The sequence below is a fragment of the Talpa occidentalis genome, unplaced genomic scaffold (genome assembly GCF_014898055.3).
Source record: "Talpa occidentalis isolate TD23 unplaced genomic scaffold, MPIMG_talOcc4v2.1 talOcc4.6, whole genome shotgun sequence".
In the NCBI taxonomy this organism is placed as follows: Eukaryota; Metazoa; Chordata; class Mammalia; order Eulipotyphla; family Talpidae; genus Talpa; species Talpa occidentalis.
Genome location: NW_023604972.1, coordinates 27,628,856 through 27,649,674, shown reverse-complemented (window position 1 = coordinate 27,649,674; position 20,819 = coordinate 27,628,856). Strand labels below are relative to the sequence as shown.

Below are 20,819 nucleotides of genomic sequence, written 5' to 3'. Positions count from 1 at the left end.
AAAAATATTATTCAGGGGCCTCCCTGGTGGCACAGGGGTTAAAGACAGCGCTATCAAGCAATTGTCAGCCACTGCAGCACGAATTCAATTCCTGGCCAGCCAGGGAGCAACCCACATGGCGCAGCAGACCTCTCCTGTCTCGCCCTCTGCTCCCCTCAGCAGTGTATTTCAGTGGATCCGCCTGTTATGCTCCTCAATCTCTGATGAATCCTCTCACCCCCCACATCTCTGGCCTATACCCTAGTTCTTGTATGCATAAATAAAATAAATCTTTAAAATAAGATATTCAGAACAGTAAGGGGCTATAATCATCCCTGTTATAGGAAATTTATTAAAAACCTTAAATAGATTTTAGTTAGAATCTAGATATTGGTTAGAATTTAGTTCATTAGGTTGCCAGAAAGAACAAGATTAAGGAAGCATCCAGGTTTCTGTATGTCTTTCTTTTTTTCTATGAAAACACAGTCTCTATAAAATGTGTATCCCAATGTATGTGGACATGAAGAAATAGATATGCTTTTCTAAAGAAGAATTCTTGGTTCTTTAGATCTGAAATAACTGCATAAGTCATTATAATCCTTCAGTGGTGTCTGTCATATGGAGGTTCTGTGCTGGTCAGTGGTGCTGTGCCTAAGTATTTCTTACCTGTTCCTATTTCATCTTTTGTTTTGTTTTAGGTTGTTTATGATGCTAACACACTTTACATTTTTGCACCTACTCTACAAAGCAGAGACCGGTGGGTGAAGAAGTTAAAAGAAGGTAAAATTCGTACAGTAAAATATTAATCTGTATATCATTTTACGATACGTTGTAATCACTAAAGTAGAAATATAGTCAATGTTTTGTGCATTTATAATCTTTTAATCTACAGCATGTATTTCTCCAAGGACATTTTGTTACTGTAAGTGTTACAAACTGAAGATAACTTCCTTTTAAAAAAGTTAGATTCCTTCAAGTGACATAAATACGGTTTCTAAGAAAAGGATGTTTTCATTTAATGTATAAAACATTTGAAAATGATAAAGCACTGGACTTTTATGATAATCAGATTTGCTATTTTCTAAGGAATTGCCTGTGTAATGGCAACATTTGCTGGGGATGGATTGACTCTTGCATAAAGTACTCATGTGGATGATTTGTCCTGCACAGTCCTTACCTCTGCAGCAGAGTAGTGCTGGGCTGACTTTGTGTGTTTCCATCACAGTGTAGCAGAGGTCACTTCTGTACACAGGTGTGTCACCAAAACAACACAAAAAGCAGATGAGTGAGAACCATATGACTTTTTTTTTTTTTTTTGATGGGACCCTCACCGGTGGCCAGGGAATGAACTGGCGCTGCAGAGGCTGCGGGCAGCCTCACAGCCCAGTACTCAACCACTGCGCCACTAGAGGAGGCCCTGACTTTTTTTTTTTTTTTAAAGATTTATTTATTTATGCATACAAGAGCTGGGGTACAGGCCAGAGATGTGGGGGATGAGAGGACCCACCAGAGACAGAGAGAGGAATAGAGCAGGCAGACTGACTGAAACACACTGCTGAGGGGAGCATTGGGCAAGACAGGAGAGGTCTGCAGTGTCATGTGGGTTGCTCCCTGGCCGGCCGGGCATTGAACTTGTGCTGCAGAGGCTGCGGATTGCTTCATAGTGTGGTGCTTAAACCCTTGCGCCACCAGGGAGGTCCCATGTGACTTTTTAAATGCTAGCTTGTTCTCAGAATAAACTCGGTATCTGAGGGATAAGGCATGATCGACAGTGTTACTTATAAAATAGTCTGTTGTCTTTTGATTTCACTCATCATTTAATGTATGTGAATTACAGAAATAAAGAACAACAATGATATTATGATTAAATATCATCCTAAATTCTGGACAGATGGAAGTTATCAGTGTTGCAGACAAACTGAAAAACTTGCACCTGGGTGTGAAAAATATAATCTTTTTGAGAGTAGTAAGTATTCATTTTATTCCATAATTATATTGTATGAAGGATGTACATATTATTGGTGTGAAAGTGACATGATTGTGATTTTAGTAAAGTGTGGCTTTCATACTTTTCAGTACAACATAAATGTATTTTTGTAAAAATAATTACATTTTATTAGCAGTGGGACTGTCTCATGGAATCACATTTATTTTCAGGAGCTTTTATCACAATATGGAAACCTGCTAATGACTCTATTGAAAGTGTGATCCTATTAAGCAACTTTTTCTTCTTAATTTTTTTCAGCTTTTTGAGATATAATTGACAAAATTATAAGATACTTAAAGTGTGCAACCTGATATACTTATGCATTGTGAAAAGTTTCCACTCATCGAGTTAGTTAACACATCTGTCACCTCACCTGTTTACCTGTTCTTTTTATGTGAACACTTCAGTCCTATTCTCAGTACATTTTAATTATACTTCACAGTGTAAGCAATTATAGTCACCATGTTAATCATTAGAACTTGAGCCTTATTTGATTTTAAATGAAATTTTGTTCCCTTTTTTCACTTTTTTACTTTTCTGCTCTCTTTTTCTGAGTTTGACTTTTCTTTTTTTTAAAGGTTCCATGTATACATAATACCTTGCAGTATTTGTTCTTTTCTGGTTTATTTCACTTAGCATAATGTCCTCCACATTCATTCATTTTATTACAAATGACAGGATTTCATTCCTTTTTTTAAAAAATATCTATCTATCTATCTATCTATCTATCTATCTATCTATCTATCTATCTATCTAGCTATCTATCTATCTAGCTATCTATCTATCTATTTATTTATACGAGCACTGGGTACAGTCAGAAGTGTGGGAGGGTGAGAGAATTCACCAGAGTCAGAGTGGGGAGCAGAACAGGCAGACTGACGAAACACACTGCTGAGGGGAGCAGCGGGTGCAGCCGGAGAGGTCTGTGCGCCATGTGGGACCCTCGCCGGTGGCCGGGGATCCAACTGGCACTGCAGAGGCTGCGGGCAGGTTTGCAGCCCAGAGCTCAACCGCTGGGCCTCTGGGGAGGCCTTTCATTCTTTTTTTTTTTTTTTAAGGCTAAATAATATTCCATTGTATATGTACACCACATTTTCTTTAACCACTTTCTTGTTGATGGACACTTAGGTTATTTCCATTCCTTGGTTATTGTGGATAGTGGTGCTATTAACATGGGTGTATGGACATCTGTTTGAGATGATTTCATTCTATTTGTCTATATACCTAGAAGTGGATTGCTAGGTCATATGGAAGAAATTTTATATCAAAGAAATTTTTAATTTCTTGTGAAACCTCTACACTGTTTTCCATGGTGGCTGTACCAGTTTGCATTCCCACAAGCAGTACATAAGAGTTCCTTGCCTCCATAGCTTTTAGCTGTTGTTGTTGTTTTTAAGTTTTATTTGCATTTATCTTATTCTGAATTTATTCTGCAGCCATAAGTTTATGTTTCTTTAGTTGTTTTTGTTATTGCCATTTTCAGGTATAAGGAAAGCACTGCCTCCAGCACCAGAAACAAAGAAGGTAGGGGGTCTTTAACTTTTGGAAACACTTGCAGCTTATTGTTCTGCTTATTTTCATTTATGTGATGCTGCTTTTCCTAGGAGTGTATCAGAAACAGATACATGACTTTTTAAAATTTTTTTTCTTGATGTCAAATAATAATCAATTGAATTGCATCAGATAGTATCAGTCAGGGAGGGCCTTCTCATCATCTGGCATTTGGCTGTATTTTTGCCTAAAGAATTGTGTAAGAAGTGTGGGACTTTCAACGTATGTTCCAGTCTTAAGGTCACACTCTGGTGACAAAGGAGTGACTTCAGTGATTGATGATATGTGTTTGAAGGATGGGGAATAATGGCAAACACATTTGTTTTAGGCTCATACAGGATCTGATATGAATGACTTCAGGTAGGTTGCTTCAGCCATTGTGGAATTATATACTTTATGGATCAATATTTAGAAAAAGTGTGCTTGAAACTAAGGTGTGCCTTACACACGGTAAGCCCAGAGAACTGCAAATCTCTCTGAATGGGAGGAGACCTGATAGAAGACTCCACTGCATAGTGAGTTTTTCCCCCATTGCAGGCCCTCTGAGTGGCTTTCCTTCAGTCCTGGTGTCTACACACATATAGTATCAACATCAGCAAACTCATAGGCATATTCTCCACGTGAATTTAGGGGAGGTTTCTACTGTACTCCAGGATGTTGGGGAATCGTTTAGAATTTTACTTCGTACTCCATTTCAAATGAAAGGCTGAACTTTCACATTATTTCCTTTTCTTAGCGAAGGCCTCCCCCCCCAATTCCACCTGAAGAAGAAGATAATAGTGAAGAAATAGTTGTAGCTATGTATGATTTCCAAGCAACAGAAGCACATGACCTCAGATTAGAGAGAGGCCAAGAGTATATCATATTAGAAAAGAATGACATTCACTGGTGGAGAGCAAGAGACAAATACGGGTAAGTGCCCCTCTCGATGTGAAATGCACAGTGGATGGGTGAGAAGAAAGTGCTGAGAACAGGATGATCTGTACCTATGGTGTAGTGAAACTAGTGCAACCAGTCATAAATGGAAGCCTGTAGTCTTATTTTGCAGTAACACCATGGTTTTTCAGCAGTGACTCAATGAACATATAAATGAATCAATCACTTCTTTCCAGAAATCAGAATATACTACATTGCCTCTTTCTCATCCACTTACATTTAATTGGATTATTTTGACCTTGGGGAAATAACATTTTATGTTTTCCCTGAGTTAAGTAATTAATGTTAGACTTTTCTAAGACAGAGAGTGTGTGTATGTGCATGTGTGTATATAAAATATATACATACACACATGAGAAATTAAAAAGCACTGTTTATATAAAAGGTAATTTAGGATTTAGGGCCTCCCCGGTGGCGCAGCGGTTGAGCGCTGGGTTGCGAAGCTGCCCGCGGCCTCTGAGGCGCCGGTTCGATCCCCGGCTGCTCCCCGGCCACCAGAGGAGGGTCCCAGATGGCGCGCAGACCTCTCCTGCCGCCTGCTGCTCCCCTCAGCAGTGTGCTTCGGTCCTTCTGCCTGTTCTGCTCTCCGCTCTGGCTCTGGTGAATTCTCTCACCCTCCCACGCTTCTGACTGTACCCAGTGCTTGTATGCATATATGTATAAATCAATCAATCAATCAATCAATAAATATTTAAAAAAAAAAAAAAGGTAATTTAGGATTTAAAGGGAACAGTCCTTTCAACCATATTATTGGTAAATAATGGGTATTTATGAATAAACATGAGTATCTTTTAGGTCATTCAGAAAGTGTGAAAAGATAAAGTATCTTTTAGGTCATTAAGGAAACTAATCTGTGTTTATCTCTGAAATTTAATCCCATTTATATTCTGATTCCCCATGAATAGGAAGAGGAAGATTTATATCTGGCTAGTACATATTTCTCTTTCTGAGCATTCTTTCTCACCTCCCCTCTGCTTCCTTAATTCCAGTTCTCTCTCCTCAGTTACTTCTGGAGAAGCAATAGGAGCCTCTGCCTTGGACAGGGTCCTTCTGTTCTGCTTACTGCTCAGCAGTGCCACATCTGCTGTGTGCTGGCTTGTACATTATTGCCTTCTTGGGAACTCTGATCCTTTTATACTATGTTGTTTGTCACTGACTCTCTTTGCCAAACAATGAAGGCTATCTGTTATTATTTTTGATTATAGAAGTTTCAAACATCCACAAAAGTATGTAATAGTATAATGGAGCCTCCCATCACTCCCACAAAAAATTAGTAACATTTTGTCAGTCTTGATTTACCAATCCTCCCAATTGTCTGCTTCTGGAGTATTTATACATAAATTTAAGTCACCATGTCATTTACTCCTCAGTCTAACTACAAGCAACTATTTTAAAACAATTGCCATAGGGGACCTCCGTGGTGGCACAGGGGTTCATGTGTCAGTGCAATTAAGCTATCACCAGCCACTGCAGCATGAGTTTGATCCCTGGTCAGGGAGCTAACCCACATGGTGCAGCAGACTTCTCCTGTCTCACCCGATACTCCCCACTCTGTCTCTGGTGAATTCTCTCACCCCTTACACCTCTGGCCTACATCTCAGTTCTTATATGAATAAATAAATAAAATAAATCTTAAAAAAAGTCAAACAATTGCCATATTATTAAACTTAAAAATAATTAAAAATGTGTAATCTGTAGGTTTTCCTCTAATATTTTTGAGCCTTAGAAAATTACAACTGGAAACCCTCATAGAATACATTTAAATTTTAGAAGTTATAAGTTAAGATGACAAACATAAGTAAAATATAATTTATCCTCCAACTTGACAAACATACCTTGTGGGAAATTAGCTAGTCTTTTTTTTTATAAGATTTGGCAATATTATGCTTCAGTTATTTCAGAAAAGCAATCATTTTTAAAATAACTTCTTCATAAATAATTTTAGTTTACCTGAAGTATTTTTTTATTTTCTAGGAGTGAAGGATATATCCCAAGTAACTATGTTACAGGAAAGAAATCAAACAACTTAGATCAATATGAGTAAGTAAATGGTTATTTTGTGAATGTGGAAAACCAGAAAATAAATGTTTTTATATTCCTAATGATGTAAGGCGTTTGGAGATTAATGTCGCTCTCATTATGTTTAGAAGCTTGTGCTAACATACCCTTAACTCAGTTGTCTAGTGTGGTGAAACAGCTGTGAGAATTCATTTGTATAATACCCTTTACCTTAAGGTACTGTATGTGAATGGAGTTACACCAGCCAGCACAAATGAATTGATTTTAAACAAGTCATAGTTTAGCTGACTTTGAAATACAAATCATTCATTCAAGAAATAGGAATATAATTTTCCAGTACAGCTTTTAAAAAAAAGACATGTTTGATTGTTTCTTTTTTCTAATTGTAATCACAATATATGATTATTGTTTTTAAAAACTTGAAAAATATTAATAAGGAAAATTATTGCTAAATCAACTAAGCAAAGAAAAATTACTGATAAATCAACTAACAGTAACTATTATTGATGAATAACATTAGTGTATTTTCAGTCTTTTTACTATTTTTGAAAATATAACATCATGCTGTATATACTGTTTTATATCCTGCTTATTCTACTTAATAGAATAGTATGAGTGTATTTCCTCATTCCATTAAATATTCTTGAAAAACATTTTCATCACTGCCTTGTATTTCATTCAGTCATATATTCATCAGATATTTCCTGAGCTCTTAGTATATATCAGGCACCTGTGCCAAACCTTCAGAGATATAAGCAGGCTTGTGGCAAATGGATGCTTCAGATAATCGTTTCCTTATTTGCATGGCATTACGTTGTTTAGGTATCTTTGCTATGTAAAAGTAACAGGGATAATCTCTTTCTGCTTATTCTCTTAAACAGGTCTCTAAAAATGTGTGTAGGGGGCAAAAGCTGTGTATGAATCTCTTCAGACTCCTCATGTGTGCCTGAAATTACACTGTTTGTGTGCCCACTACAGCTGGGTAGCCAGGTTTTAATGAGAAGGTTATATTTACCAAATACTCTTTGTGGTCATTCTGAGGCAGTGTATTGCTGCTTCACTCACTTCCTTAAAAACCCACCATAACCAACACCAACAAGAACCTGTTTCCTCTGTCCATGTCACTTCCTGTAATGAGTGTACCTTAAATCTAGAAAAGGACTAATAGGTTCAAAAGTGATCTCACTCACTGGTCTGATCTCTGCAAATTGTTTTGGAGGTAGGTGAGGATATAAAATATAGGTAAACAAAATAGTGTTTCTTTTCTTAAATAAATTTTAGGAAAATGTAGCAAGATTTTGTTGGAAAAAGGGGAGATGCTAAAAGATAAAAACTTGGGGTTCATTTTTAAGTGTGCTGACTGAGAACTAGCTGATAACTTAGGGGTGTGTGTGGAAACCTCATCTAAATGTGTAACTGCCCCTCATGGGATTAGAAATAAGGAGTTTTATAAAATTTATGATTCATTACCATGAGATTTTTGGATACATTTTAGTTTGGAAATTTCTTCTCTTCTGAGGGACACTCCTCTCTGACTAAGTGAACTGCTGTGTAGGGTCTCCAGCATGGCAGTCCCCTGAGCAATCTCTCAAGAGGTCAGGGATTCTACGTGGCCCTGTGCCAGGCCTGGCTGGAACTTGTTCTCCCTGTGGACAGTGTTCCCCTTCTTCTTTGGCTGTCGTTCCATCCTATGCTTTGTTTTGTTTTTTGCTATAACTCATGCTATTGCACATATTAAGTGTCCCAAGGATTAAAAAAACCCTTTTCCAGCTGTTGAACAAGATTTCTTCTACTATTTGTTTGGGCCTAGATAGCATCCCGGGCAACAGATTATCCTCTGGGCTGGAGTCAGGATTGCCAAACCCATAACTCCCAGCTCTTCCAGAAACACTCTCTGACCACACTAACAGCAGATTGGGGAGGAGAGGATCAGAGGAACTTCTGCAGGATAGAATGGTCTTGTTGTGAAGGTTAATAAGAGTGTGTTCTTGATAGAAAGTTGTTAAAAGGGGAGAGTGACAGAACTGAACGGGCCCTTAGAAAAGGAAAAATGTCTAGGGTAGAGACACAAGAGGACAGGTCAAATCAGAGAACAGGCAAAGATGGATAACTGCTTGGTTGATTGTTTTCTGTTTTTCCTTCATTTATACATATTGTCTTCTTTTCAGGATTCACCTATACCCATCTTCCCCAAGAAACTTGACCAGGATTGACCTTTCCAGAAAGGACTGCCTGTCCCCAAACCTCTTTCCTCTTTATGTAGACACAGTACTAGGAAGTTTTATTCTTCTGGTGTGTTCTGAAGTTGACTTGCCAACCTGAAAAACTCATTCCCATTAGGGTTTTGATGTCTGAGAGTGGAACGGCCTAGGGAGAATCCTGTGTGCCTTTTCTAAATGGATAGCTTCTTCCAAAGAGACACTACCCTGTAAAGGAAGCATCTCTGGGGGGGCTTCTGAGAGATGTCAGTGGTCTGGCATATGAAGGGCAGCACCCCAATACATGGGCTCATCACCTGTGCTCCTTCTCATCGTACCTGTGTGTATAGCTCTTCCTGATGGATTCAGCAGAGGCGCTGTGGTCTTTCCTTATCATCAGGTGAGAGGTATCGTGGAAGAGAGAAACCACAAGGAACCATTGGGAAAATCTCTCTGCTAGTTGCTTCATTTGCTTATTTGCTCCTCATTCTTTCTTCCTTTCCTTCCTTCAACATACTATGAAAGGTCTGAGTTTGTATCACCGGGGAGGAGGAATCTTACTGAGGAATCTGCAAATGTTATAAAAATGACATTTTTTTTTCCTCTTCAGATAGGGTTTCAAAGAGCTACCCTTTTGTGCAGTGGATTCTTTCTTTTCCCCTTAATAACTTTATCTCTTCCCAGATTGAATATATTGAGTGAGGAAAAGACCTTTTCTCTGCATATCTTACATCTAATTTCTTTTTGGAAGCCACTACTTAGCTTTACTGATGTTTTGCATTGGAACGTGAGGCTAAACCTCCATAGCCTCCTTTCACTGCAAAGATATGGGTTGGATCTTCTTTTATTAATAAAGAGATTACTTTTCAATCTTTCAAGTCCTGCTAGTTTATAATGCATAATGAGATCTCCAGTTGTCTTTCCTTAATGAATTTTTTGGACTCTTTGGCATTCTGGTAAAGGTTCTTTGCTTCAGTGGAAAAGTGTTAAGAGCAGAATCCATCCTATTCTTCTCATTTATTAAACCTCTCAGCCGCGTTCAGAAATTGATCGATTAAAACTGCAATTTTGTTTGGGGTCCACAGTGATGCGATGTTAATGCCCACCATTCTGGGATATGGTTAGTCACCCCAGCCTCCAAATAAAATAAGTCATTAGCTTTTATTGAGATTGTAATTGTGTGAGTCCACTACAACTGCATAAAAGAAGCCAGACAGATAAAAATCGTGTTCTTTGTATTTTTTCCACTTCAATCAGGGATGGCTTTTGTATTCACTTGTTTTAGGGTGTTTGCTGGGATAAAGACAGGTGCTCATTCTTTAATAAAAGGCTAAATGAGAGGTGGAAAACTCAGATATTCAGAAAGCCAGGCTGTTTTCATAATATTGGGAAATCTCAGGCGATAGGACTGTGGATGTGGTGGGGGTTCTTTGCCCACTAAAAGACATTTAAAAAAACAATTACCCAATCAAGTTGAGAGCTAAAGGCCAAAGAAAACAGTATGAGTTCATGTTCTTTGACCTCTGCTTGCTTACAACCTCATGAGAGATTATGCTGGGAAGGCAGGGGAGGAAAATACCTCTGAGGATGAGGTGGGAGATTGTAATGTAGCGAGAAAGATTTCCCAAAGGTTAAGAAGGGGCACAGATATGCAAGTGTCTGGAGCTGCTGCACAGATTGGTGGCTGAACCTGTTGGGAGGACAAGCAGGATTGGTTGACCATGGGTACATGCTTACATACAGTAGAGCTTTGGGTACCTGCAAGGGCTTGGAGCTGTGCTGGGATCAGTAATTTTGGAAACCCCAGGGGAGCTGCTTTTCTGTTTTACTGTTTCTTTTGACACTTGGGATCTTCATGAAATTCAGTAGGGAGGCTTCTATCATGACTTGAGATGAAATCTACTACATCAATGGCTCAGGATTAAGCCTTAATTTGAATTCAAGACAATAATATAAATTGACATCTGCATTTTTGAGTCTAGAGTAAAGTTCATTCTTGCTGTTATAATAGTAAAATGTTGGAAGTCATTGTTATGTGAAATAGTAAGGAATTGTTTAGTTATGGCATATCTATATCATGATGCATAAAACTAGATTGCTTTGTGACGATACCATTATATGAAAAATTCAGGTTATGATATAGCATATATGGTTTGAGCCCACTTTAATAAAAATATAAATGTGGGTATATATATGTTTTCATAAAAAATGGGTAGAAAAAAATCTGAAAGTATATACAGCAAAATGTTACTAGTGGTTGTCTAGATTATTGAATTTTGAATGATGTCTTGTTCTTATTTACTGTATTTGTTATTGATGAGCACTATTACCTTGTTAGTTCCTCAAAATAGAAATAATTTTAAAAACCTAAGGTCTTAAATATATCTTTTTTCTGTTTAGATGGTATTGCAGAAATACAAACAGAAGCAAAGCAGAGCAGCTCCTCAGAAATGAAGTAAGTATTTGTGCTGTCTCTTTGGGCTTGCTGTTGGCACTAATTAAGTGTAACTAGTTCTTTTTTTAATACTTATTCTTTTTTTTTTTTTTTTTAAAGTTTTATTTATTTATACAAGGCCTGGGTACAGTCAGAAGCGTGGGAGGGTGAGAGAATTCACCAGAGCCAGAGCAGGGAACAGAATAGGCAGACCAATGAAATACACTGCTGAGGGGAGCAGCAGGCATGGCAGGAGAGGTCTGCGCACCATGTGGGACCCTCGCCAGTGGCCCGGGATCAATCCGGCACTGCAGAGGCTGTGGCAGCTTTGCAGCCCAGCGCTCAACTGCTGCACCACCAGGGGAGGCCCAAGTATAATTAGTTCTTGATAAATAGTCCCGCATAACTGTTTTGTAACCTAAAAAGTACTATGACAAAAGTGCAAGGTTTTCTAAAAAAATTATTTTTAATCATTTAAAATGATTCCTAGTGTATTAGTTTGCTACAGCTGCTGTAACAAAATACCATAAACTCAATGACTTAAACAACAGTTTGTTGTTTCACAGCTCTGGAGGTCAGAAGTCTGAAATCAAGGTGTCATCAGGGTTGTGTCCTTCTGTTTCAGGTCTCTTTCCTTGGCTTGTAGGGGGGGTCATCACCTCCCTGCATGTCTTCATATCACCTCTATCTGTTCATATATTTCTTCAAAGTAGTTTTGTAAGCAAAGTGATAGTAATCATGAAATCATAAGATTGGGTTCTTGAACATTATCCAGAGGATTGCTACTTATTGGATTTAAAAAATTCTCTTACCTTGAATTTTAGGATAAAGAAGGTGGTTTTATGGTAAGGGATTCCAGTCAACCAGGCTTGTACACAGTGTCCCTTTACACAAAGTTTGGCGGGTAAGTCATTTCACTCATTTTTTTTTGTTTTAATTTTGAGTTTTTGTGCAAAGTTCTTTTAAGTTTATATGGATCCTGATTTACTAATTTCAATATTAAAAATGAAAACCTGAGCTTGATTTCTAAAATCCAAAGTGCTTTTTATATTCATATTTTTAGTATTTTTCTCATAGTTTGTCATATGTGTTTGTTGCAAGTGATTAGAGAAACGTTAGTAAAATTAAAAAAATAATTAAACAAATAATTGCTATGCACAGTACTGAGCACTAAGGATCTGACGGTGAGAAAGTAGACTCAGACCCTGCTTTCCACCAGCTTAGTAGGGGCTTCAGGAAAGCAATCAGGTAGTTATGGTAGTGTATGAGTCAGTGTTGTGGTAGGAGTCTTTGTGGCTAGACCAAGAGGTGGGAGAGGATATGATGAGTGTAAGGAACTGACCAAAGTGTACTGTAGCTGAATTGTAGAATTTAAGGGACAGGGTGAAGGATCAGGGTAGAAAAGATGCCTGAGAGGTAAAGGTGGAGGTAGGTCATGTCAATGTTAAGGAATCTGAGCTCTGTCTTAAGAACAGCAGGGGTTATTGTAAAAGAATTTTTAGCAAGAGATGACTCTGTTCCAGAAGGATATCTAAAATAGAATTTGTACACTTATAAGTCTTGTTTATTCACTTTTAGAGATTTAAGTCTTCTAGACATTTTAAGTTTGTTCCCATAGCAGGGACAAATGGCAGTAGCAGGTAATAGCTATTTTAAGATTTTCAACTGTTGGTAAATGGAGTTGATAAATGTTCTTTCACAAGTTCATGCAAGAGATTAAGTATGTTACCATTTTATAAACATCCACCTGTTAATGTGAAAGGCAAAACTAAGTAGAACTATGGGGAAAAATAAAATTTGTATAGGGTATAGGAGGGGCCATATGTAGGGGTCCAATGGATGCCTTGTAGATAACCTCTTAAGAATGAAGGTGTAGGGCCTCCCTGGTGGCACAGGTGTTTGAGCGCAGTGCTGTGAAGCTGTCCGCAGCCTCTGCAGTGCGGGTTCGATCCCCACTGGCCGCGGAGATGCCCACATGGCGAGCAGACCTCTCCTGTCTCGCCTGCTGCTCGTCTCAGCAGTGTATTTCATCAGTCTGCCTATTCTGTTCCCCATTCTGTCTCTGGTGAATCCTCTCACTCTCCCGCGCATCTGGCCTGTACCCCGGTTCTTGTATAAATAAATAGATAAATCTTAAAAAAAAAAAAGAATGAAGCTATATAATTCCAACTTCGTTCTTTTTGTTATAGTGAAGGCTCATCAGGCTTCAGACATTATCATATAAAGGAAACAACAACATCCCCAAAGAAGTATTACCTGGCAGAAAAACATGCATTTGGTTCAATTGCTGAGATTATTGAATATCATAAGCACAATGCAGCAGGTAAGTGAGCTGTCACATCCTACTTCAAATATAAGGTAATGATTAATATGATCAGGTGTGATGAATTCTTCTTTGAGCAGTTTTACTTTTTAGTTGTAGAATGTTATTGATTTAAAATTATTGCATGTTAAAGTGATAGATACAAAGAAAAATCAGAAACAAAGTTTCATAAAAACTTTTATTTTGACCGTAGCCATGAGTTATTCTAGTGGTACCTGGTAAATATTCATATTTCTGTGGTTTGTATCCTTGGTACTGTTGAAGATTCCTTGCTTGACCAAACTTTAGGCTCCAGAACCATCTCTAAGGCCCATCGTGCACTTCCTGGTGAAATTAAGTTTTATTAGGAACCCTGCTAAGTTAGTGTAAGCAGAATCTGCTACCCAATTCAATATCTTATCATCCTCAATATCTGATCAGACTCTATTACCAGTGTCCCCCAGGATATGTCTGATCACTCTGATGTGTCTTTAGTAAGACTCATGTTAATAGGTTTAGCTATAACTCCTCCCTTACTTATCACTGAGGCTTCTCCTAGTAATTTTTAATCCTCTAGTTCTAATGTGAAGATTTTAATTCCCGGTATTCAGTTGTCACTGTTGCTAGGCATTAACTGAGCCATTAATTTGATCTTCAACAAATTTCCCAGATGACTGGAAGTACTACTTAACACAGGCAGTTAAATAATAAAGTTTTAGAGAAACAAAAACTGTTTCAGGAGGTAATGGAATTGCAGTGCATCCAATGGGTGGGATACTGATGCTGTCCTCTCTAGGGCCACAGTGGTTCATAGAGTGGAAAAACGTATGCCATATATCAGCTGGCTATAATTTCATTTCCCAAGAAGCAGAGTTGACTTCAATTTGTCATCCAAGCAATCAGATTGCTGGTTCCATAGATTAGTGACTTGATAAATAATCTGAGTTCTTTGGGGATCAATATTTATTGACTTGTACTGCTGCCAATGAAGCAATCTACCATGAAAGAAATTTTTTTTGACCCTGACCCTGCTCCTTGGCTAGTAATCATCAGTTCTCTGACCCCAACCCTCTTCCTTGACTATAAATTCCTAGTAGCTCAGCCTGTATTCAAAGTGAGACCAATCTCTCTCCCTTATTGTAAAATCCCATTGTAGTGCATTTGTCACCATCCTGAGGGTTTGAAGAGTTGCTCTACCATCTTCAAAGGTGTTGTTGTATATTTTTTTCCTCTGACACTCACATGTCTGTGTCAGAGTTGTCATAGAAGCTGCTAGAAGAGAGCAGGTTTTAGCCCATAGAATTCCAAAAAATTAGAAGAATTGTGTCCTGAATCTCTGCTATACTTATCACTAGAATGAGAACAAACCAGACATCAAAACGAAAAATAGAAACCTCATTTATGCCAACTAAGGCTCTTCATAGGGTGAGACAGAAAAATTTCAAACCTTTAACTTGAAACATGTAACTGAGTAGGAGATACCCAGAAAATAATGAAGTTTTCAGCTCAGAGAGTTGGAACACCTTCATCCTGCCTACCTTCCTCCCTTTTTGCCTTTCTCCTTTTTATTTTTTGCTGGCATATAATGCAGAGCTATGTGTGCACACAGAAGATGAGCACTGCTAATTCAGCACTTCACCAAGCAGAATGATTAAGAATGAGTTAATGAGCACTTAACCATACAGAAGGATTACTGATGTGTTAATCAACAAACATTAACTGAATACTTTCTTTGCTTTCTAGGACTTGTCACAAGGTTGCGGTATCCAGTGAGTGCAAAGGAAAAGAACGCACCAACCACTGCAGGATTCAGTTATGGTAAGTCTCATGTTGTATTTGCACCGGCTAATTTTTCTGAAAAGTTTCCATCACAAGGCAAGTTTAGATGTGTGGAATTTGATGTAGTGGAATTTTTTTTATAAGTATGTAGTATGAGTTTTAGGTAATTATACTTAATGCTGTAGCAACCTCAGTTTTCCTGTCATCTTTATTAATAATTCAGAAGAAAACTTTCTACCAGTGTAAAAACATATGACTGTGATATATTTTAAATATATCAGCTTTGCTGGTTTCACACAAGAATGTAAAGATGAAGGAAATAGAGTAGGTATCCAATTTGATTGTCTTTGTTGCTTCTGGCAAAATCTTTTTAAACTGAAGTTTACATCTTTCAACTTGGTGGAATAGAAAAAGGAAAAAAAAAAAAACAAAACTCTGAGAGGAAGAATAGTAAATGAGGATATATGTCTTTTAAAATACTTAGAACTTGTAAGCTCTATTATTATTAGCCAATTATGCAGTATCTACTTACCTGCTTCCATTCACTTTATTTGTATGGTGACATCTTAGCAGGGGTGCATCCTCTCCTGAGGGTGGAAAGGCACCTTTTGCCATTTAGATGGGGATCATAAGTTGCTGTGCCTGGTACCAGTAATTGTAGTATTCTGTAACTTTACATTGACCTTGATTCTTTCTTTGTTTCCCATTGATTCATGTTGTTCTCCTTACATTTTATCACTTTCCCCCTCTGTCTCACAGAAAAATGGGAAATTAACCCTTCAGAGCTAACCTTCATGAGGGAGTTGGGGAGTGGACTGTTTGGAGTGGTGAGGCTTGGCAAGTGGCGAGCCCAGTACAAAGTGGCCATCAAAGCCATTAGGGAAGGTGCCATGTGTGAGGAGGACTTTATAGAAGAAGCCAAATTGATGATGTAAGTTACCATGTTCTTTCTGGTTTTTCTTTTTGTTTGAAGAAAAATGGTCCCTCTTCAGCTAATACCCTGGTGGTTTCTCTTCCTAGAGTAACCATGTGTGTGCTTGACTTCCTCCCCAGGAAACTGACCCATCCGAAGTTAGTACAGCTTTATGGTGTCTGCACCCAACAGAAACCACTTTACATTGTCACTGAGTTCATGGAAAGAGGCTGCCTTCTGAATTTCCTCCGACAGAGACAAGGACATTTTAGCAAAGACTTGCTGCTGAGCATGTGTCAGGATGTGTGTGAAGGAATGGAGTATCTGGAGAGAAACAGCTTCATCCACAGAGACCTGGTAATCATAAACCACCGTGTGCCCTGCATTGGCCTAATTCTTTTGTAACACTGGGTCAGCGAATGAGCAATGGTGTATTCACACTGGTATTGCGCACAGCGGCTGAAATCATGAGTTTAGATCTGAGAGGAGAGAAGGTTTATTGCAGGTCAACAAACGAAGGAGCAAGAGAAAACCTCAGATTTACCTCCCCATCTCAGTAGGGGAGGGAATTTATATTGGTTTGGGATTGGGGTTGAGAAAAAAGGAATTCAATTTTATTGGCTGTGGAGTGAGTTGGGGCAAAGAACTGTGGACTTAGCTGAAGTTCATTGGCTATTTACAGGGCAGTCAGCTTGGGGCTCAGTTCAAGGTTAACGCAGTGTACGCGTGTTCAGCCTCTGTCATTTGCTACTAAGCTTTCACTCTCCTATCTGTGAAAAAAATATACTGTTTGTGAAAACAAGCCTCAAAACCAAGTTTAGATGAGTTTTTATATGTTTTGAGACTTCATTATTTTGAAACTTGGTAAATTTAACTTGCTACATAATTTTAACAGAAGGATTTTATTGGATATAATACACATGATACTTAATTACAAAGGTACTAGTGATATAGTGATAAGTAAAACATAATTACAGAGATAATATTTCCAACTAAGTTACCATGCAATAATTATTTGGTCTCCATAAAAATCCCACAAGATAGCTAATCATAACAATTTTTCTTTTCATCATTTTATAGATAAGAAAATTAGCTTCAGAGAAGTGAAATGAGTAGTATATGTTGATAAATGAAGAAGTTAAGGGGGTGATTCATTCTTTAACTAAATCCTAAATTCTTTTTCATCTCATGTACTATCATCAGAAACTATAAGAGAAATCCTTTGGTTCATTTTCTTTCTCTCTCAAATCACTGGAAAAAGAAGGAGGCTCGTGTTAGCTCCTGAAATTGCCAGAAAAAATAATATTCTGGGGCCTCCCTGGTGGTGCAAGGGGTTAAGGCACAGCACTATGAAGCTATCTGCAGCCACTTTGATCCCCGGCCAGGGAGGTGACACACATGGTGCAGCAGACCTCTCCTGTCGTGCCCGCTGCTCTCCTCAGCAGTGTGTTTGAGTAGATCTGTCTGTTCTGTTCCCCACTCTGTCTCTGGTGGATCCTCTCACCACCACCCCTGCCCCCGCACTGGCCTACACCCCAGTTCTTATATGCATAAATAAATAAATCTTAAAAAAATCTTCTATTACTGGTTCTAAATTACAGTGATGAAAACACTTATTAAATTTTCCTTTCTTACTCAATTTTTTGCCCTCTTTCCTCCATTCTTTCTCTCTCTCTTTTTTCACTGCTCACTCTCAAATCTACTCTTAGCGGGTTGATAGAAACTTCACTCCTTGTTCTTGAAGATGATTCTTCCACCAAAAAAAAATGTGATTCTCATGTAGGACTTCCTCCCATATTTTAGCTCTTATTTTCTTGTCATAAAGCATATATACATTTTTTTCTAAAGTAGCAGCAAAGCAATTTTTAAAAAGTTAACAGTCACCTTTAACAAATATTGCGCTAATACATGTGATATCCATGATAAATGAAACTCAAGAAGTAGGTGCTATTATTATCCTTCTGTTATAGATGAGGAAACTGAGATACAAAGAAGATAAAATCATATACCAATGGTCAGAGAGTCATGATTGGAATGAGAGTGTCTGACTCTAGAGTTCGTGTTATAATTACTGTGCTATGCTGTCTCTAGATTAGGGCATAATAAAGAACTGAAGATTTGGAAATGGAAAAGTTGATTTCCTGGATGTGTTTTAGGATAGTTACCTAATCTCTCTAAGACTGTTCCTACATTGGTACATTGCAGGTTATAATACTATTTTGCTCACAAGACTGTTCTTGCAGTTTTTTTTTTTTTTTTGGAGTATGGTTGACCAATAAAATAGTATATATTTAAAGTGTTCAACATGATGGCTTGATATAGGTGTGCACTGTAAAATGGTTGCCACAACCAAATTAATTCACGTATCTGTCACTCACCATTACCTTTGTGTGTGTGTGTGTGTGTGTGTGTGTATGGTGAAAATGTGTGAGATCTGCTCTCAGCTGCTGTCACCTGTATGCTGCCATGATATCTGATCTACGTGGTAACTGTAGTCACTGTGCTCGCATTAGATCCTCTAAACTTATCCTGTAACTGAAAGCTTGCACAGCTTTGACCAAAAATTTCCCCATCTGGCTCTGGTGTCCCTAATGTTAAACTTATAAAACTTCCCAAAGTTTTTTGGGAAGAGTTTGAAAAGTATTGTGTTAATTCTCCTTTAAATGTTTGCTAAAATTCACCAGTGAAGCTGTCTTGTACTAGGCTTTTCTTTTGCAAATCTGGTCATATTATAGGACTAGGGTAAAGGACTTTGTAAAATAAGTGTGATATATATAACACTAGTTATTGTTATTATCAGGGTCAGTGCTAATAAAGGACATTTCTTTGTCATTTTGAAACTTGTGAACTAAGCACCTTCCTCTTTTTTGTTTTTTTAAAACTAATGAAAATCAAACAGCTACATAAGTATGACAAACTTCACTTGTCCACACAGACCATATCTCAGTGAAAGCCAAGTTTGATATTTTTGTGTCTGTGATATAGACATCACTGTGGTAGGTTTGTTACCCCTTAATGGAAGATTCTGATATTTTTGCCTCCCGGGTGAAGAACCTGTTGACATCAAGAGGCATTATGGGGTATCCTGTAGAGAGATGGAGGCAAATGCAGTGCCTGGACATTAACCCCACACTAGAAGACTGGTAAATTATATTCAGCAGGAAATAACCTTATAGAAGCAGAATCATTACATTCAGACATTAAATTCTGGACTGTCAGGAAGGAAAATGCATATTTAGCCCATGGATTATGGTATTAAAAAGATCATTATCATATTTTCCTTCTGAGAAATACTGTCCTTTTACCAAACTATTTCCTTGAAATGTGTCACATTAAATAATGGAGAAGGAAGTATAAATTAAATAATCCAGAGTTTTATTTGATTAATCAGTATATTGTGTTATACTGGCAACATTATAAATGACAAAGGAAACTATGTTACCCAAGGCTGTTCTTTTGACTGCTAGGGACCAGGATGGCCAGTCACTGAGGAAAGCCACTGTGTAAAAGATTGGTCACCCATGACTCTGATGGTGTGTGTAAGTCAGTGAGAACCAGGAGAAGGAGTTCAGGAGATGTCACTCTCAGTAAGATAATCAGGAAGTTGAATCAGAATAGATCTGGGAGGGCAAAAATCTGAGTCTTCTTTTTGTTTTTGATTAAGTATGACAATTAGTAAGGATTATATAATGTCTTATTACACATATGATTTTCTTCCTGCCCTATAGATATTTACATAGGGGTAGAAATAATCTATAAGAGACATTTTCATCCTCTGCAAATCCTGACTGGACTACACTAAAGTTAATATAAACAGAATCTATATATTTTTAAATTTTTATTCCAGAACATTTAACTAATTTACTATTATAATTTTGTTTTCCAGGCTGCCAGGAATTGTCTAGTAAATGAGGCAGGAGTTGTGAAAGTGTCTGATTTTGGAATGGCCAGGTAAGACTGAGTCTTTGAGTACATCTACAAGTTCTGGATTAAATTAACATGAGACTGTGATCTTTCCATTGAAAGTAAGAAAATCTGACCTTTTTGTTGTGCAGTTTGTGTCAACTCCTTCCTCTGAAGCTTATTTTAAAAAGACTTCTTGATTCACATCTTTTGTTCCATTAGCAAAATAGTAGTACCTAGCTTTTTGGATGGGGAAATGAATTGATTTTTCTGTTTCTTAGTGTGTGTGATTTTTTTAAAAAAAGATTTATTTTTATTTATACAAGAACTGGGGTACAGGCCAGAGGCGTCAGAGGGTGAGAGGATTCACCAGAGGCAGAGTGGGGAGCAGAACAGGCAGACTGAACGAAGACACTGCTGAGGGTAGCAGCAGGCAAGGCAGGAGAGGTCTGCTGTACCATGTGGGTATCTCCCTGGCCAGCCGGGAATCAAACCAGTGCTGCAGAGGCTGAGGACAGCTTCACAGCACTGCACTCAATCTGCTGTGCCACCAGGGAGGCCCTGTGTTGTTTTTTTTTAAGATTTATTTATTTATGCATACAAGAGCTGGGGTATAGGCCAGATATGTGGGGTCTCACCAGAGGTAGAGTGGGGAACAGAACAGGCAGACTGACTGTACACTGCTGAGGGGAGCAGCGGGCGAGACAGGAGAGGTCTGCTGTGCCATGTGGGTAGCTCCCTGGGTCACCGGGGATCAAACTCATGCTGCAGAGGCTGCAGATTGCTTCATAGTGCAGTGCTTAACCCCTTGTACCACC

The 20,819-nt window shown here is 38.2% G+C and overlaps 1 protein-coding gene across 1 annotated transcript in view; it reads left to right on the top strand.

Moving 5' to 3' along the window:
- Nucleotides 1–20,819, top strand: part of TEC (tec protein tyrosine kinase) — a 121,880-nt gene that overhangs the window by 95,415 nt on the left and 5,646 nt on the right. Inside the window, exons 4-15 of the mRNA XM_054687980.1 lie at nt 678–759; nt 1,817–1,945; nt 3,450–3,490; nt 4,254–4,429; nt 6,428–6,493; nt 11,071–11,125; nt 11,929–12,008; nt 13,294–13,427; nt 15,150–15,224; nt 15,945–16,116; nt 16,239–16,455; nt 19,985–20,049. Of these exons, the coding sequence (XP_054543955.1) occupies nt 678–759; nt 1,817–1,945; nt 3,450–3,490; nt 4,254–4,429; nt 6,428–6,493; nt 11,071–11,125; nt 11,929–12,008; nt 13,294–13,427; nt 15,150–15,224; nt 15,945–16,116; nt 16,239–16,455; nt 19,985–20,049 (1,292 nt within the window). The remainder of the gene's footprint in view (nt 1–677; nt 760–1,816; nt 1,946–3,449; nt 3,491–4,253; nt 4,430–6,427; nt 6,494–11,070; nt 11,126–11,928; nt 12,009–13,293; nt 13,428–15,149; nt 15,225–15,944; nt 16,117–16,238; nt 16,456–19,984; nt 20,050–20,819) is intronic.